The following is a 16,321-nucleotide window of genomic DNA, read 5'->3' on the forward strand; positions in this document are numbered from 1 at the left end:
CCTGGCTCCATTGTTTATCCCTTCTGTGTTTCAGCTGCCTCAATAGTTCCACAGATTCCTCACCTACCTGCTTCTGTTCTGCTGGATACACCGGGAATGGGACCCATTGCACAGGTGTGTCCAACAAATGTGGGCAAGGTTCAAGACTTGCAAACACCTGTTGAAAGCTACACAAAGACAAGGCTTTTGTTTGTGAAATAACTCGTATGATGTTGCCATGCTGCGGTAGAGTTTTCCAGTCCAGAGCTAGAGCCTGCAAAAGACTAATAAAAAGGCAGGGAAATGTAGCAGGGCAGTGTGGAGAAAAATGCCCATGAATGGGTTATATTAGTTCTGATATGGTGGCAAAGATACAACAATTTAGGCAATAAATCCCTGGAATATGGATGATTCAATTCCCTAGAATTTTATGCACCTTCTATTTGCTGGCAATGCCAAAATTGGGTAGAAGCAGTGCAGCAGTTGTGCCAAAATGAGGTAGAATTTTAGGATACTGCTCTAGAGCTACATACAAACCTGGTCTATGTCAAAAGGAAATGGACAAGACAAAAAAACCCCACTCTGATAAAATGGTAGCAGTCAAAACACTGGTAGTAGATATCACAGTTTCTTTTCAGTATTGCCCTTATTTGAAAATGAGTGAGGAGAAAAAGCAGAAAAAACAAACAAACCAACCACATTTATGTTATGCAGGAAAATACTTTTTTTATTCGTCTAACCATTAGTCTTCAGTGAGCAAATACTGTGATGGATAGTCCAATTTGGGGGCTACTTAAGCTTTAGTATGACTTCTGGACCAGACTGTCTCAGATCCGCATGAGGCCCCATGCCTTTAAAGGACCTACAGTTTCATCAAGAAATAAAGGGATTTTAATAAGATGTTGTGATTTTTCTTAAGATGGATGTTCATTCTGGCAGTTCATCTTTCCTAGATGCTCTGAGCTGATCCAGCTTCTCTTGTTTGTGGTCACAGAAATAGATCCATGCACTATCGATCATGGTGGCTGCTCCATACACGCTGTGTGTACTAAAGTGTCCCCAGGAGAGAGAACCTGTGTTTGTAAGGAAGGCTACGCTGGAGACGGGACGCTCTGCATGGGTGAGTGCTCAGCACGTGTTCTGCTGATAGTGGTGAGGCACCATGCAAAGGGGAATTTCAGACTAAAAGCATTAAAACTTCAAGTTTAAGGATTGAAAAATTCAATTCTCCTTTCACTTTGTTCATGCAGTGATATTTCAAAGCAAGTAATTACCAGCTGATGTTAATTCAACTGTCTTTCTGCTTTTTGTCAAGGTGTATGCACATATATGTGTATGTGTGTACATACATACTTGTAGATATATGCTCTGCATTCTCCCAAGTCATGGTTAGTGCAGCGGTCATCCCTGTCCTGCACAGGGCCACCCAGAGCCGGGCAGAGAGCCACACTGTCCTTGGCACCTGTCTCGCTGGATGGCCTCAGACCAGTGTTCTGGTCTCAAACCAAAACAACCCTGAGAGGTTTCTTGCCTTGGTGCATGTTGTGGAGAGAGAGGTCCAGAGACAAAGGGTGGGGGCACTCTCCTGCAGTGGTCCTCTGAGATGAGGATGGAGCTGTGGGAGAGTCCAGTCCTCACATATCCTTTAAATCACACCCAGGGACGTGTGGGATTTTCTGTGGGCAGATTTATGACAACTCAGAGACCCACATGTGGCAGGAGTAGAACTTGCAACTTGCAGTTCTTCCCTATTCCTTTGCTGTCACAAGTCACTTTTCCACCACAATGTTTCCCAAGCTGGGAAGGGCCTCTCTGTTACTTTCCCAATAGCTCTTCACGTCACCAATTCCCAGCTGCCTTGAGCAGCCCTCAGCAATAATGTAACCTTATTGTTTTCCTGCAGAAATTGATCTCTGTCTCGAAAGCAACGGGGGCTGCCACAGCAATGCAGAGTGCATTAAAACAGGCCCAAAGAAGGTGAGTATGCGAGATGGATGTCAGGGCAACATTATTATGGAGGTTGTCACAGCTCTGTAGCTCTCTCAAAGACAATCATTGCCATGGCAGTGCTCTGCCTTGTGCCTATTAGCTTCCACATAGAAAAGTTGCCTGGAAAGGGCAAGAAAAGATTACTGTTTCCTTGAGAGCAGATGCCTTCTGTTGGCCAGAGGCTGGAGGCAGTTTTGGGTTATATTTGTTGTTGGCACAAGCATGGTTATTCACAGATGTCGCCATGGGTACTATATGACATGCTCAGCTCAGCTATGTGTGTTTTCTTTATTGGGTCCAGTTTTCAGGCTGAGCATCTGTTCTCCCTCCAGGTTGCCTGCAACTGTCTTCCTGGTTACAGTGGGGATGGCGTGAGCCAGTGCAACCCCATCAACTTGTGTGAACAGGTATGTCTGCATTTTGCTGTTACCAGAGGTGAAGGCCACGGCTTTGAAGCATCCCTTTCTCCCAACAGTTAACAATAAGAACAGGGTTAGCCTGCTTGTCTAGACCTCGTTGTCTTGCCTTTTCACATACTAAAGGGATTTCCTCGTGTGTATGACCTGCAAGTATGTTGACCACCTGGTACCCCCCTCTTGTGGTAACAATGGCATAGGGTTGGAGGCATGTGGGCTTATTTCTCTGCTTCTCTTTTCTGTGGAACGTGCTCAAAAGTTTAAAAGTAATCTGTGGTTATGGCATCGCTGCCTTCTCAAAATCTCTCTTGTTTCATGGGAGGATTTTGTGCTGAAAAGTCCTTGAGGATTTGGGTGAGGTTTATTGTAAGGCACTAGACAGATGGGAGGAATGGTTTTCTTTCTGCTGGGCTGGATTGCTCTCCCATGCAAGTGGCCATTCAAGTTGTTGATTGTGCCCCTCCATGGAAGCCTTTTGCTCTTCTTGCTAGAACAATGGAGGCTGTAGTCCATTTGGGCTCTGCAAGTACACAGGCCCTGGCACTCGGAACTGCTCCTGCTCTTGGCACAGCATTGGAGATGGCTTCAGCTGCCGTGGAAAAGTATTTCAGGTGAGAAACATGTGCAGCACGTTCTGTGTTCAGGCCCCCTGTTCTGCAGCAAATTAGTCCCTCCCCTCCAAGTGTGAGTGCAGATGAGCAGACCTGTAGTGACATATTGACATGTGCGCTGTAGGAGGGGATACAGCTGCTTTGAGGCAAACTGTCCATAAATCACAGGTGGATTTGAGGTGCCAGCTTGGGGAAACAATCATAGGAAAGTGACCTTGCTCCAGAGGGATCTGTGGTGTGAACACTCTGCTGCTCTTTCAGCAGCATTGGTCATACCTCCAGGATGCTGTTTTCTCAATATGACAAGCAATTCTTTTTTCTCCTCAAGGGAACCCACTTCTCCCAGTCTGTGGGATCAGGGCAGGTGTCTCCTGTGGCCATGCCAGGACCTGGGATCCAGTCTGGAAGGTGGCAATCTGGCTCTGGCTCTGTTACCAATTCAATGGCTGTCCTTAGCCAAACTGGTGACCTTTTCTGGTAGTGGCAAATAAAAGCTGTCATGGCCACAGCAGAACCAGCAGAAAAGAGATGGACTCAGTTCTGTGCTTCTGCTCTTGCTGAAAAGTAAAATCGGTGTGGTGTAAAGAGAGGGAGTTTGTTCTGCCCAGCCTATGTCTGCCACTCTGGACAGGATCCCAGAACGGGTAGTGGCAGCACAGTGAGGTTGTTCTGTGAAGCACTTGACATGTCTCATGAGCACAGGGACAGTTAAACCTATGAGACAGGCGCTGCAGAAGCAGCCAGCTTCCATCTCTGTCTGCTCCATCCTGCAGCATCTGCAAGGTGAACGGTCCAGGCAGATGTCATGCCTGCTTTGTAACCTCCACATCATCTGTGCCTGCAGTGCTGGCAAGAGAGGGAGGGAAAGATCACTGTGGTGTGTCAAGAGAACCGGTGCCTCGTTGGGTAGGGAGAGTGGCCTGGAGTGGAAGGAGCAGGTCACCATGTGGGCTGGCCAGGGTCAAGTGAAAGGGACTCTGCTAACACCAGTTGTTTTTTTCTGTTTAAGGAGCTTGGAAGGATCGAAGATGCATCCGTGTTCTTTAAGATGATACTGGTTGGTGACAAACAGCTTTGTCCTTGTCTCTGTGTAGTAAATCTCACTTAGGGTTTTCCGCAAAGGGTCTTGCTAACTGGAACCATGTTTTCTGTTTCCCTTCCCACAAATGCTGTTCTGTCACAGGCAGAAAACATCAAGGAGCTCAGTGGGGCAGGGCCTTTCACTGTCTTTGTCCCACGGACAGATTTCATAGGAAACACCACAGTGGTAAGTGTCCTCCCATCCCAAGTGCTGTCAGGTGTTGGGCAATGTCCCCTCCTGGAGCTGTTCTGACTGGTGAACTGAAGCAAAGGGACAGCACTGCAGTGGGTTAAGGGCATCCTCCATTCTCCATTACATAAGAGCAGAGGTTTGGGGCCAGCTCACTGCAGAGACAATCTGGGCAGGAGTAGACATGGCTCCTGTTGTAAGGAGACTCTCCCTGAGGCCGCTGCCTCATGGTCCTCAGAGGCACTGTGCCAGATCAGTGATGCATAGTGACTTCTTTTACCCATGACTGTTAGGGGCTCATTACAGCAAAGCTTCACAGCATCTGTGGCGAAGTCCTCTTATTCCTGCTCTGTGCCTCAGGCCCTGCCATTCTGCCTCTCTCGGTCCCTTCCTTTTCATCCCAATAAGGGGGATGTCTGGGGCAAGCGGAGACATGAGGGAGGAGAAATCCTTATTCATGACCCTGTGAACCAGGCAGGTTCTTGACCAACAGCTTTCTGGTGTCAGTGTAATAGAAGATCTTATTACCATCGGTCACAAGCCCTGTTGTGCAGCTTCACAATGCTAGTCTCAACCTTGGGGGTCCCATGACCCCCAATCCACCCAGTAAAGAGACAATTCCCAACAAACACATATCCCAGGTGTCACTTCCTCAAGGCCAGTGTGGTCATTTGTCCTCCATAAAGGGACCTGAATGCTGGTTTTGTCAAGCTGGATGAAATTTCCCAAAAGCTTTCAAATGGCTTTGTGCATTCACCTCATTTTGGGGGGGTGACTGGCTTTCCTGTGGGGGTGGGTCAAAGGGGGCTTGAGCAACCCAAGTCTCCCTCATTGGATCTGGGCCCTCCCACAAGGCAAAGTGCCCCCAGTGTGATCTCATTCTTGTTTTTCTCTCTGTAGTTTGAGGAGTGGAGGAGCAGAGGTCTCCTCCGGGACCTGCTTCGCTACCACATGGTGGGCTGCCAGAAGCTGCTGTCCAGTGACCTGGAAGCCCAGGAGTCCCTTACATCTTTATCTGGCCACCAAATAAAGATCACCATGAAAGAGGTAGTTTTCTGTTATGATTCACTTCTCTGTCCCACTCATCAGGATGTCACTTTTGCTGTCATTTGAAGGTCACTGTGCTTGTGGCAAGTGACTTGCCTATGGCCCACAGATGGCTTATAGAGCAGTGCTGTGGGTGAGGATACCTCATCACACCCCTTCTCTCTCAGAATAGCATCTATCTCAATGAGGAAGCCAAAGTGGTTGTGAGTGACATCATCGGCGTAAACGGGGTCATTCATTTCATCAACAAGATCCTCATTCCAAGTGACCTGGTGGGCCGTAACGTTTCCTCAGAGGTCTCACGGGTAAGTCTGAAGCAGTGACTGTGCCCTGATAACTGCCATGGCGAGGATGGGGCTTGGATCTTTCTCCCAACAGCTGATAGCGCTGTCCTGATAAGGGTTTCCACCCGAGCCCTCAGCCCAAGGCCATGCGGGGTGCTCTTCCTCCCTGTTCCTAGCTGTGCAGGGCATGTCTGAGGACACAGATTTGGCTTATGAAGGTGACAACATTTGTGGCGTAGTGATATTTGGGACAGAAGGAGCTGTGAGTCATCACTAGGGAACAACAGGACTGGCTGTAGGCAGGGGGATCATGTCCCATGCCAGCCGTCACACTCCTTTTCCAGTGCAGCATAGATTGCACTATGAGATGGCTGATGTCTCCCTGGTACTCTTCAAACAAGTGCTAGGAGCTTATAGATCCTGTATTTCACAGTAAATAACACATTTTCTGTGCAGCGCAACAGTGTGCTGAAATTCATCCCAGCTCCTGCCATAGCAGCATCTACCCAGGATGAATCAGAAAAGTGGCAGCTGCAGAATGCAGTGCTTGCCAGGACAAATCCATCAGCATGATGATGACAGAAATAAACTTGTGTTCAGCTACTGTAGCTGTTAACCGTTTGGTTCCTCCCTGCTGTTACTGCTCCAGGTCCTGGAGAGGCACCTCTGAGTGACGATTGTTTCTTTCTTCTTCCTGCAGCAAAATATCACAGAAGTGGCAGAGGCCTTTGGGTACACCATCTATAGCAAGCTGCTGCAGGTGAGCGACCTGACTCCCTTCTGCGCTGTGGCGAGGTGGTGTGTACATGTGCACGTTCAGTTTTGGCTTGTGGCTCTTTCTTTCTATCCCCTCCTATCTCGGACAGGATGCAGAGCTGCTTCCACTGGTTAGTGACCCCCTGCATATACCCTTCACCATGCTGTGGCCCACAGATGCTGCATTTAATGCCCTCTCAGAGGAAAGACAGAAGTGGCTGTACCACAGGGAGCATCGGGATGTGCTGGCCTCCTATCTCAAAGCACACATGATCAGGGACACAAAGGTAAATGTGACAACAAGCAGGGTCCAACCTCCTGAGGCCACATGTGTTGCCACCATGTGCCTATGGTTACGCCAGAGCAACCATGCCCAATATTTTGCTGCTGTAGAACATGCAACATAATAGTTGTCTTCAGAAGACCCAAAGCTGTTGAGCATTTGAGGCAACTACCGCTTCATCATGAACCTCTGGTGCAGTGTGGCTGAGCTGAGGCCTTCTGTCATCAGCTTCTTCAGGAGGCCACATCACCCCCAGAGTGCCAGCGCAAGGCTCACAACAGGCTCTTGTCTATAGTGGTGATGAACAAGGGAAGAGTCCAGCTGAGCGAATCCAGGTTCTGCTTGTGCACGCTCGTCTCTCACTGTTCAGGAATCTGGGACTTAACCCGGAATAGTTTTGCTTTTCCACCCACACCAGATTCTTGTGCTGCCACATCTCACCCCTTCCCAGTGTGGCTACTGACCGCACCAGGCACCATCCCATCAGTAGTACAGACTGCCAGTTTTGCCTGTCTCTCCCTTCATAGTCTCCTTTTTCCCTCTTAGATTGTTGCTGGTAACATGCCCCAAGTTGAATCCGTAAGGACCATGCATGGGTTCACCATCTCGTTCAGCTGCAGCAAAAACCACGTGGTGAGTGATGATGATGCTGGGCTCTGCTTTCCACTGAGCACGTGTCCCTGGGCATAGCCATGGCGCAACTGATGGCTGGTCACTGGCAGGAGTGAACAGCAAGTTGGGGTGCTGGCAGGCTGGGACACCCCATTCCCCTGACTACAGCTGGGCCTGTAGAGGCTTGAGACTCTGTGGGCAGCTGGCAGGGAAGTGTGGAGATGTGTGGTACCTGCACATGCACTTCACGATGAGCACCAGGTTGAGAAGCCAGCCACATGGTGCCATGATCCAACAGAGCGTGTGTTGCATGGACAGAGACCATTTCTTAGGAGAGACAGCCATGAAAAGTGGCAATTGGGAAGGCTGGTCAAGGACACAAGGGTTGATTGGGAAGTCATGACAGCCAAAAAGGACAACCTTTGGGTGGTGCAGCCAGGAGGTAGGATGCACCAAAATCACAAGTCCCTTTCTTCCTCTGGCAGGGGGAGCTTCTGGTGGGGAACGGTGATGCCACCATTATCCAGAGGCATATGGAGTTCAATGCGGGCATTGCTCATGGCATCGATAGGCTGTTGGAGCCACCAGATCTGGGATCTCGATGTGATGAGTTCACCTTTGTTGAGCTGCAGGTGAGTGCTTGAGATGAGGCCAGTGTGGATCTGTGATGTCTGTTGAGCCCCATGCCTGGGCAGAGGGATATCGCATCGCGAGGGCTTTGCTGCCCTTCCTCAGCAAAGCTCTGAGCAGCCAAGAGAGGCAGAAGTGCATACTGAGTTGTTGTGAAGTTTCTTTCTTCCCTCCCCAGGCATCTACAAGTAGCTGCGGACCCTGTGGCTTCGAGCCACCCTGCCCTGCTGGCTCCGTTCAACGGGTAAAGTTCACACCTTTGTCACCAAGGAGGCCTGTTAAGGGCTGATGACAAAACCCACACACCCCTCATGTTTTAGCAGCAAAATGAAGACACACCTGCATGTGGCAAGTCCCTCAGATCAGTCACACCATCTGGGCCTCGCCCCAAGGTCATGCGGTCCCGTACGGCAGGAGCTGGGCTGAGCAATACGGGCTTGGGGGCTCCAGTGGTATTTGCTGGGTCAGTCCCTGCATGGGTGACAGTGGCCTAACCCCTGCAGCAGCACTGACAGCTTCTCTCGGTGCTTTATAGCAAAAGAGCTCAGCCTGGCTGCTGGAGATGGCCCAGGGGTCAGATGGTGAGCAGCCTTGTGGGGGCAGTGGTTGTACCCCCCTCTCACTGCATTGCCCGTTGTCTCTCTCTTTTGGACTTTGGGCCATGTCCCTGAGGTCCATCTGTACCTCCTCTGCCACCAGCTCCATCACATGTTAGGAAGCCTCTGTTACTTGTCATAAAACTGAATGAGTGGCACAAGAACAGTCAAAGTGAGACATCAGTGACCAATGTGGCAAACTGCGTTTTGCCTCTTTCCTCGCAGGGGCAAGCCAAGCGCTGCCATTACAGAAACCAGCTGTCAAGAAACACTTTCTTGTTTCACCGCAACTCCCTGTTGCGGCCGTCCTGGTCACCCTCTCTGTGGAGCCCCTTCAGAAGACAGAAACCAGGCTGCAGGAGGAGCTGCTTTTCCACACAGTGGGTCCCTCAGTGCTGCGCAAACCACTATGGCCGTGACTGCTGGGGTAAGGAGCTGCGCGACCCTTTCCTGCCCCGGCCCTTTCTCTTGTGTGAAGGTGGCGTTACTGGTTCCACACAGATGTCTGGCACCCATAGATGTGCTTCCCTGGGGAAGGTTGGGCAAAACCCAGGGCAGCGAACCTCAGTCTGGGGCAGGGAACAATCCCCTGGGAGCGTATTGTGGATGGTGTAACAGGGAATTCCCTTTCCTTGGAGAATCGCTTGTCCCTATGGAAAGCTCTCGGCACAGGGCTCTGGGGGTGGCTGTCAGACATGTCACTCACACCTAGATGTTGCTGATGCTCAACCATTCCCCTATACCTGCCCTCTGTGCTCCATCTATGGGCAACTTCCATGTCCTTGGATGATGCTGTTGCCCGGTCAGCATGGGGCAGGCCAGCACAAACCCAGCACACTGCAGCAGAGGGTCTTCCCAGGCTGGAAGCTGTGCCAAATGTGTCCTTCTTGCCCCTCTTCGTAAGATTTACTGTCATGCAATGTCCCTGGCACTGACTGCTGAGTGGGCTCTGTGGTCCAAGCACCTCATAAGCAACAGCTCACATGGCACCAGGCTCCCCTCCAGCACAGGGTCACTTCGTCACCACAGCCTCACTAAGGCGCTCCATTTGCAGCGTGCCCAGGAGGGCTGGAGGCGCCGTGCAGTAACCGTGGTACTTGCGACGACAAAATTGGTGGCTCAGGGAGATGCAACTGCAGCCAGGCTTTCATCGGGACCAGCTGTGAGCTGTGCGCACCGGGCAGATACGGGCCAGACTGCCGAGGTATGGGGGAAACTGTGGGGTGGCAGCAGCGCAGAGGGTTTGTGCAGAGGTGGCTGCGGCACAGGGTGCTACTTGGAGAGGGTGTACATGCTGCACTGACCTCTTTGCAGCCTACAGCATGGGAACTAGTGCTGCCATGTATGCATCGGTCCCCAGAACGCTCAGGTCAGACCTCTGGGGCTGGGGACAGCCCTCCCTGGGCTCGTGGCCAGACAGCTGTTAACCCAGCTGTGGTTGGAGAAGGCTGGGTGGCATGTGCCGGGAGCTGTGGCCAGTGCAGCCGTGTTGCTGGTGGCCTCACCTCTGGTGCCAAAGCCCCAGGGTCAAAGGCCCCTTCTCATTTGTCAAGCACAGCTGAGAGCCCCAGTCTGGCAGAAAGTATTAACACGTATTTTGAGCTGGGGGATCAATCTGTAATTTGTGATGAGCCCTGTACAGAAAGAGCATCTCCTGGGATGTGCTCAGAAGGGACCATGTCCCTGTGAGGCAAAGGGAAGGAAAAGGGAGCTCCTCATCCTCCCATCCCAAGCTGGGCCTTAGGGGGTCTGCAGGAAAGTTTTTGATGGCTGTATGTTTGCAGGGACTCGGTGTGAAAAATGCATCTCTAGAAATGCCCAGGGGAGGAGAATGATGGGGGTTTGTGGGTGCAGAGAGGCTTCCCCTCCTCCATTAGGGGTGCATGTTGTGGGAAGCCAGTGCTGGCAGCAAGAGGAAAGGATGTGTGCACACAGCCCTGCCTGCCCTCATGTGCTGCCCACACAAGCCACGTTTCTGCCTCGTGGCCGTCCTGTGGCCTGAGCGTGACCATTCTCTGCCACCAGCATGGATGCTGTGACTGTTTTTATCCATTCTTCACAGAGTGTAACTGTACCGAGAATGGCATATGCAATGCAGGACTGCATGGTGATGGCTTCTGCTTCTGTGCCGAGGGCTGGACTGGAGAACGCTGTGAAACCAGACTCGGTGAGGGATGCCAAGCCCCACCACCCGCTATTCCCTGGGACCCGGTGCCATATGGCCGCTTTCCCAATAGCTGGGTTGTTGAAGCAGCCGGTCAGAAGTACCTCCAGAAGGAGCTATTGGATGCTGAGATCTGGCCCGTGCTGTTGAATTTCACAAGGGCTGGGGTGGTAGGGAGGAGGAAGAGGAAAGCTCCACTTGACCATGATCGAGCCCCTCAGCTCAGAGGTGCTCCAAGAAGAGCCTGAGGGGGAGGTGAAGACCTGAGGTGTATCTGATGGAGTAACAGTCCTCTGCATTTGCACAAGGCATCTGCAGATGGGCAGGTGGCCTGGGGCAGAGGCTGGTGTTGGCAGCCGTGCCCGTGTTGCAGCCCTTGGATCATTCTGCCCCATGTGTGTTCTGGTTTCAGTCCTGACGCCCACCTGCTCTCCACCGTGCCATCCCCAGGCCGTCTGCCGCTCCGGCAACCTCTGTGAATGCAACCTGCACTACGAAGGAGACGGGAGAATGTGCTCAGGTTGGGAGAACCATGAGAGGCTGGGCTGGAGGGGTGGCGAGCGCAGGGGAAAGCGGCCGTGACAAGACAACACGTGGCCATCTCCCAACAGCCATATTGGTGGGATGACTTGCAGGACGGACAGACAGACAGACCACCAGGACACCTAGCAAGGTGTTTTAGTTAACCTAATGCTTTTACCCCTGCAGTGATCGACATGTGTGGCCAGGACAATGGGGGATGTGCCAGGCATGCACAGTGCACACAGGTTGGAGTGAACGTCTCCTGTGCCTGTGCTCCTGGGTATGGAGGCGATGGCTACGTCTGTGACCCCATAGACAGGTGTGCAGATGGTAGGAACGGGGACTGCAGTGAGCACGCCAACTGCATCAGCACTGGGCCTGTGAGTACCTCCTGTGGGTCTGGGGACCTGCATCCCCTTGGTGATTGCGCTCGTCCTGCGGGTCCTCACTGCCAGGCAGGGGCCATGCCCTCGCTCTGCTGCCAGGCTGTGGTGACAGGCCTGCTGATGTTATGCTGAGGCCATTTTTCCGCATTCCTCTGTCCAAAGGGCATAAGCTGTGTCAGTCATGCCATTTCTTAACTGTTTGGGGGGCTCCAGGATGGTCCTTTGAGGACAACGCTAGCCCTTTTTGCTGAGAAAACAGCTGCTCACTGCAGGCCAGAAAATGAGGCTGGGAGCGTGGTGTAGCCCAAGAATCATGAGCTGTGTACCCTGAAGCTCAGCTGTCTTTTAAGCAACATGTGATGAGGATTCAATGTGACATTTTTTGGTTCATGTTCAGTTGGATGTGGGGGTAGGACAGAAGCTGTGTGGCTTTTTGTAGCTCTGTCATGGTCCCAATGGGCTGTGGAGGCATTCTGAAGGCTCATCCTCAACTTCCTAGCGATACAAAGTTCCCCAGCTGGCATCTGCATGTTTGCACTCACACAAATGCCGGCCTTCCTTTGTGCTGCAGAACGAGCGGCGCTGCAAGTGCAAGCAGGGCTACATTGGTGATGGGATCCAGTGCCTGGAAAAGGCTGTGCCCCCAACAGACCAGTGCCTGGAAGACAACGGGCAGTGCCATCGGGAGGCCATTTGCACCAACCTGCACTTTCATGGTGAGCATGCTCAACCCTGCGTGATATTCCACAGAGAGGTGCCATTCCCTTATCCTTCACCTTCTGGCTGGGGCATCCCTCAAGGGAGCTGGAGGGTGGGATGGCCAAGGGACCAGGAACTTGTCTCTGTAGCTTGGTCTATTTTTCACATTCTCCTTTTCCCCTACCTGTCATATGGGGGAAGACAAGCCATGCTTGTCTGCTCCTGTGTGACACGTGAGATGGCCTCCAGTGGGGTTATGCTACCAGTAGGCACTGACTCCCTTGTGGAAGGTGAGAAGCTCAGAGGAAGACATGCTGCATCCCACGCTGCCCTCACTTGGGCATTGTCCCCGTCCCACCCGTCCCGTGCAGCACGTTGGCAGTGGGGTCTGCACTCACACGGGGACCCATGCGACAGCCCCAGCGAGGCCGCTTGCTCTCTGTCCAGTACTGATGCTCCCTGGCCTTGGTATTTTGCAGATAAGACTATGGGCGTATTTCATCTGCAGTCAACACGGAAAAAGTACGGCTTCACTTACGAGCAGGCTCAGGCAGCCTGTGCTGCAGAAGGCGCTTCCCTGGCCACTTTCCAGCAGCTGGCGGCAGCACAGCAGGTCAGGACGGGGGGACAGAGGTGGGGCAGGGGCTGGCTCCATCGCCTCACGTGGGCACATTAAGTGGTAGCCCAGTCCAGTGGCAGCTTCTCCCTGGTGCGTGGGCAACCCCATATCCCTTTAGCCAGGCACTGTTTGCTGCATCTATGTCCACGAGACCTGGAAGGCTGGTGGGTCTTGCCAGTCACATTGGGATGACACCTCTGGCAGTGCCCAGCCCATCAGGTGTTGGGGGGATGTCAGATGAGGCTGCAGGATGGGAGTGTGCACATGGCAGAAAACGTGGGCCAGAGATATTGTAATCTAATCTAATTCGTTTTCCTCTGCTAGATGGGATTCCATCTGTGCCTGGTGGGCTGGCTGGACAATGGCACAGCTGGGTACCCCACAGCCTACCCCAACCCCAGCTGTGGGGCTAACCGAGTGGGCATCGTGGACTACGGCTCCCGAAGCAACCTGAGCGAGACTTGGGATGCGTTCTGCTACCGGGAGAAGGGTGAGTGGTGTGAGTACATTCCCTGGGGACAATGCTGCTGGGGACAAGAGGCGTGTCAAGGCAGCAGTCCTTAGAGCATGAGGCATGGGCAGATGGGTACATCCCCCTCTCCCCTTGCCCATGTCTGGAGGAAACGTGTTGAGTGAGTCAAGGGAGAGGTGGTCAGTGCAGCCACCATTGGCAAGTCAAGTCACATCTTGGCTTTTGTTTGCAGATCTGACTTGCACCTGCCGTGATGGGTTTGTGGGAGATGGGTATTGGTGCAGCGGCAAACTCCCCGATGTACTTGCCGACAATGCTCGCTTCTCCACCTTCTATTCCGTAAGTGATGCTCTCCTGGTTCTCTATGCCAGCAGCCAGCAACAAGGTGGAGGGAGGGGTGGAACAGGGAGAATTGGTGGTTTGGTCTGCGTGTGGGGTGCAGGGTACAAACAGAGACTTTTTCTTTCTGGAGCTGGGGAATGTTTCCTGGGCTCAGGAAAGTAACAGCCTTGAGTCTCCTGCAGCATGCTGATGGGGAAGATATGCCATCTTTTCCAGATGTTGCTCGATTTTGCCAATGACACAGAAGAGGGACTGGATTTTTTCCTCTATTTGTCTGATGACTCTGCTCCCAAAACTCTCTTTGTGCCTCTGAATTCTGGCTTTGCAGACAATGAGGTAAGCAAGGAGGGATGAGCGGCGGCTTTGAAGGCTCATGGAACAAGCTATCAGAGCCCCAGAGGACAGCAGGGGTCCACTATGATGGTGACATGAAATAGTCTGGGGAAGGAGGGAGGACTTTAGGTGAGAAGAGACCACTGGAAGTCTCTAGTCCAACCCCTCTCTCAGAAGAGCCATTTAGGTCAGATTGCTCAGAGCCTTTTCCAGTTGAGCTTTGACTCCTAAGTATGGCAGTTCCCACTCTTCTCTGTGTGATAGTTTTGTGCCATGTTGCCCATAAATTGAGCTGCCTTGTGGCCATGGAGAGTGTCTGGGCTTAGGCCAGGTTGGGGCTGCTGACAGCAGGAAGGTGGGGGTGAGAGCCAACCCAGCTGTTCCTCATCCCTGCTCCCTGTTGATTTTTCAGACACTGACGGGAGAAGAACTGAAGCTCCATGTGTCATCCAGCAATGTTGTTCTCTTCAGCTTCAACCTGACAACAGGCACCACCATCCCATCCCAGTCAGGATATGACCTCCATGTGTCAGACCTTCCAGTGGGCAACAGCACAGAGCACTCTGTAGGTTTAACCTCTGGAGAGGTTAAAAAAAAAGACAAAACATGAGTTGTCACCACAGCTCTTTTGAGACAGGGAACACTGGGGAGGCTTTCTGGCTGGGTGACATCTTCTCTGTCTTGTGCTGTAGGATGCCAAAGGGATCAATGACACAATGATTGTGGAGTGGGACATCATAGCTTTCAATGGCATCATTCATGCGATTGCAGAGCCACTGAGGATCCCACCGCCTGTTGTGCATCTTGGCCAGGTGAGTGTCCAAGGGCACGAACAGGGAAGGCACATGCTGAAAGAGCTGGTGCCAGGCCTGGGAATGGGGACGAGGTGGCAGAGTCCCCCCAGGGACTGGCCTTGTCCTCTGCTCTGCTGGCCGGGCTGCCTGTGGTCCCACCAGGTAGCCGCAGTGTGCAGCTGTGGGAGAGCCCGTGGTTCTGCCAGGGGAATGCCGTAACCCAGCCGCTCTTTCTCCACGCAGGTGAACGCGGTGGCGCGGGCGCCGGGCTCAGTGGCCACAGGGACGCTGTCAGCGCTGTGCTTCGCGCTGGTGCTGGCCGCCGGGGCCGGCGTCGCCTACTACTGTGTGAAGCGGCGGCGGCGGGAGGAGCAGTTCGGGTATTTCCAGGTGGGTGCGGGCAGCCACGTGGAGCGGTCCCGCCGCCGCGGTGTGTCGCGCGGGTGGGAGGGGCGCCACGCTCCCCCCCCCCCCCCAGGCCCCGCCCCCAGCCGCCCCGCCAATCGCGCCCCTCCGTTGCCAGGCGGATCTCCGCGCGGACGAGGCGGAGGAGGAGGCGGTGCCGCAGCGGGAGGGCGCGCGCCCGCAGGCGAAGCCACGCGCCGCCAGGCTCCGCCTCCAGCGGCCGCTCGTCGCCATCCCCAACCCGCTCTACGGTGGCCACGCCCCCGACTACGAGCCGCTGCACGTGAGTTCCTCCCCCGCCCCGCCCCGCGCCCCCGCGCCGCCCCGCGCTCATGCCGCTCTCCCCGCAGGACGCGCTCCTGACCGACGCCGACGGGTGCGCGCACTGAGCGGCCGCTCCCGCCGCCCGGCCCGGGGGACGCCGAGGAATAAAGAGCCGCCCCGGCTCCCACCGACCACCCCGCCAGTACCTGCTGCCCGGCAGCCCCAGCACGAGGCCTCCAGCCCTTTCTCGCCCACAGCCCAACCCCGCCCCGGCCCATCCCGGTGTCCTCCGCACTATGGGCACAGGAGGCTCCGGGATGGACACCTCAGGCCTGGCCTCTCGGCCACCGGAGCTGCACCCCCGGGGCTGGCAAAGGAACGGGACGTGAGCAGGTTAGTCAGTTAGTTACACATGCTGCAGACTTTTATTGAGCACACAGCACAGATGTGAAATGGCACATGCACGTACTACAAACATCTGATTAGAGCAACTACGTTAACAATTGTCAGGCCACTCAGTTGAAAGCAAGGCAGTTTGAAATCTGCGACAGGCTGGCACAGGGCACAGAGACGAGGCAGCGAGACATGAGTGGCGCACCGGCCAGCCTGGTGCGCTGGCGGGACGAACATGCAGGAGAAGAAACGTGTGTGTGTGTGTGTGTATATATATCTCACGGAGGGTTGCTGACACACGTACTCCAGCACCTTTCTCTGAGGAGCTTCCAGGCAGAGGGTCCTCCACACCAAAGTTCCCTCTGCCTCATCTGCCCCCCCAGCCTGACAATGCTTGGCCCATACAGTGATTGTCACAGCACAGTGCTCACAAGCGACCTGTGCCCAGCTCTAAC

General features: G+C 53.6%; 1 protein-coding gene across 1 annotated transcript in view; it reads left to right on the forward strand.

Moving 5' to 3' along the window:
• STAB1 (stabilin 1) overlaps positions 1 to 15,598 on the forward strand; it is a gene marked incomplete at its 3' end in the record, with an annotated part of 57,037 nt that extends 41,439 nt beyond the window's left edge. Inside the window, exons 41-69 of the mRNA XM_080350582.1 lie at positions 35 to 114; positions 974 to 1,099; positions 1,883 to 1,956; positions 2,301 to 2,375; positions 2,876 to 2,995; positions 4,005 to 4,052; positions 4,179 to 4,262; positions 5,166 to 5,312; positions 5,480 to 5,617; positions 6,297 to 6,356; positions 6,463 to 6,639; positions 7,182 to 7,268; positions 7,733 to 7,879; positions 8,056 to 8,121; positions 8,699 to 8,900; positions 9,528 to 9,677; positions 10,536 to 10,640; positions 11,050 to 11,157; positions 11,346 to 11,539; positions 12,117 to 12,261; positions 12,724 to 12,857; positions 13,188 to 13,353; positions 13,568 to 13,674; positions 13,894 to 14,013; positions 14,423 to 14,575; positions 14,703 to 14,822; positions 15,048 to 15,194; positions 15,328 to 15,492; positions 15,560 to 15,598. Of these exons, the coding sequence (XP_080206708.1) occupies positions 35 to 114; positions 974 to 1,099; positions 1,883 to 1,956; positions 2,301 to 2,375; positions 2,876 to 2,995; positions 4,005 to 4,052; positions 4,179 to 4,262; positions 5,166 to 5,312; positions 5,480 to 5,617; positions 6,297 to 6,356; positions 6,463 to 6,639; positions 7,182 to 7,268; positions 7,733 to 7,879; positions 8,056 to 8,121; positions 8,699 to 8,900; positions 9,528 to 9,677; positions 10,536 to 10,640; positions 11,050 to 11,157; positions 11,346 to 11,539; positions 12,117 to 12,261; positions 12,724 to 12,857; positions 13,188 to 13,353; positions 13,568 to 13,674; positions 13,894 to 14,013; positions 14,423 to 14,575; positions 14,703 to 14,822; positions 15,048 to 15,194; positions 15,328 to 15,492; positions 15,560 to 15,598 (3,484 nt within the window). The remainder of the gene's footprint in view (positions 1 to 34; positions 115 to 973; positions 1,100 to 1,882; positions 1,957 to 2,300; positions 2,376 to 2,875; positions 2,996 to 4,004; positions 4,053 to 4,178; positions 4,263 to 5,165; positions 5,313 to 5,479; positions 5,618 to 6,296; positions 6,357 to 6,462; positions 6,640 to 7,181; positions 7,269 to 7,732; positions 7,880 to 8,055; positions 8,122 to 8,698; positions 8,901 to 9,527; positions 9,678 to 10,535; positions 10,641 to 11,049; positions 11,158 to 11,345; positions 11,540 to 12,116; positions 12,262 to 12,723; positions 12,858 to 13,187; positions 13,354 to 13,567; positions 13,675 to 13,893; positions 14,014 to 14,422; positions 14,576 to 14,702; positions 14,823 to 15,047; positions 15,195 to 15,327; positions 15,493 to 15,559) is intronic.
• Between the last annotated feature and the right edge of the window lie 723 nt (positions 15,599 to 16,321).

Source organism: Nesoenas mayeri (genome assembly GCF_963082525.1).
Source record: "Nesoenas mayeri genome assembly, chromosome: 10".
Classification (NCBI taxonomy): Eukaryota; Metazoa; Chordata; class Aves; order Columbiformes; family Columbidae; genus Nesoenas; species Nesoenas mayeri.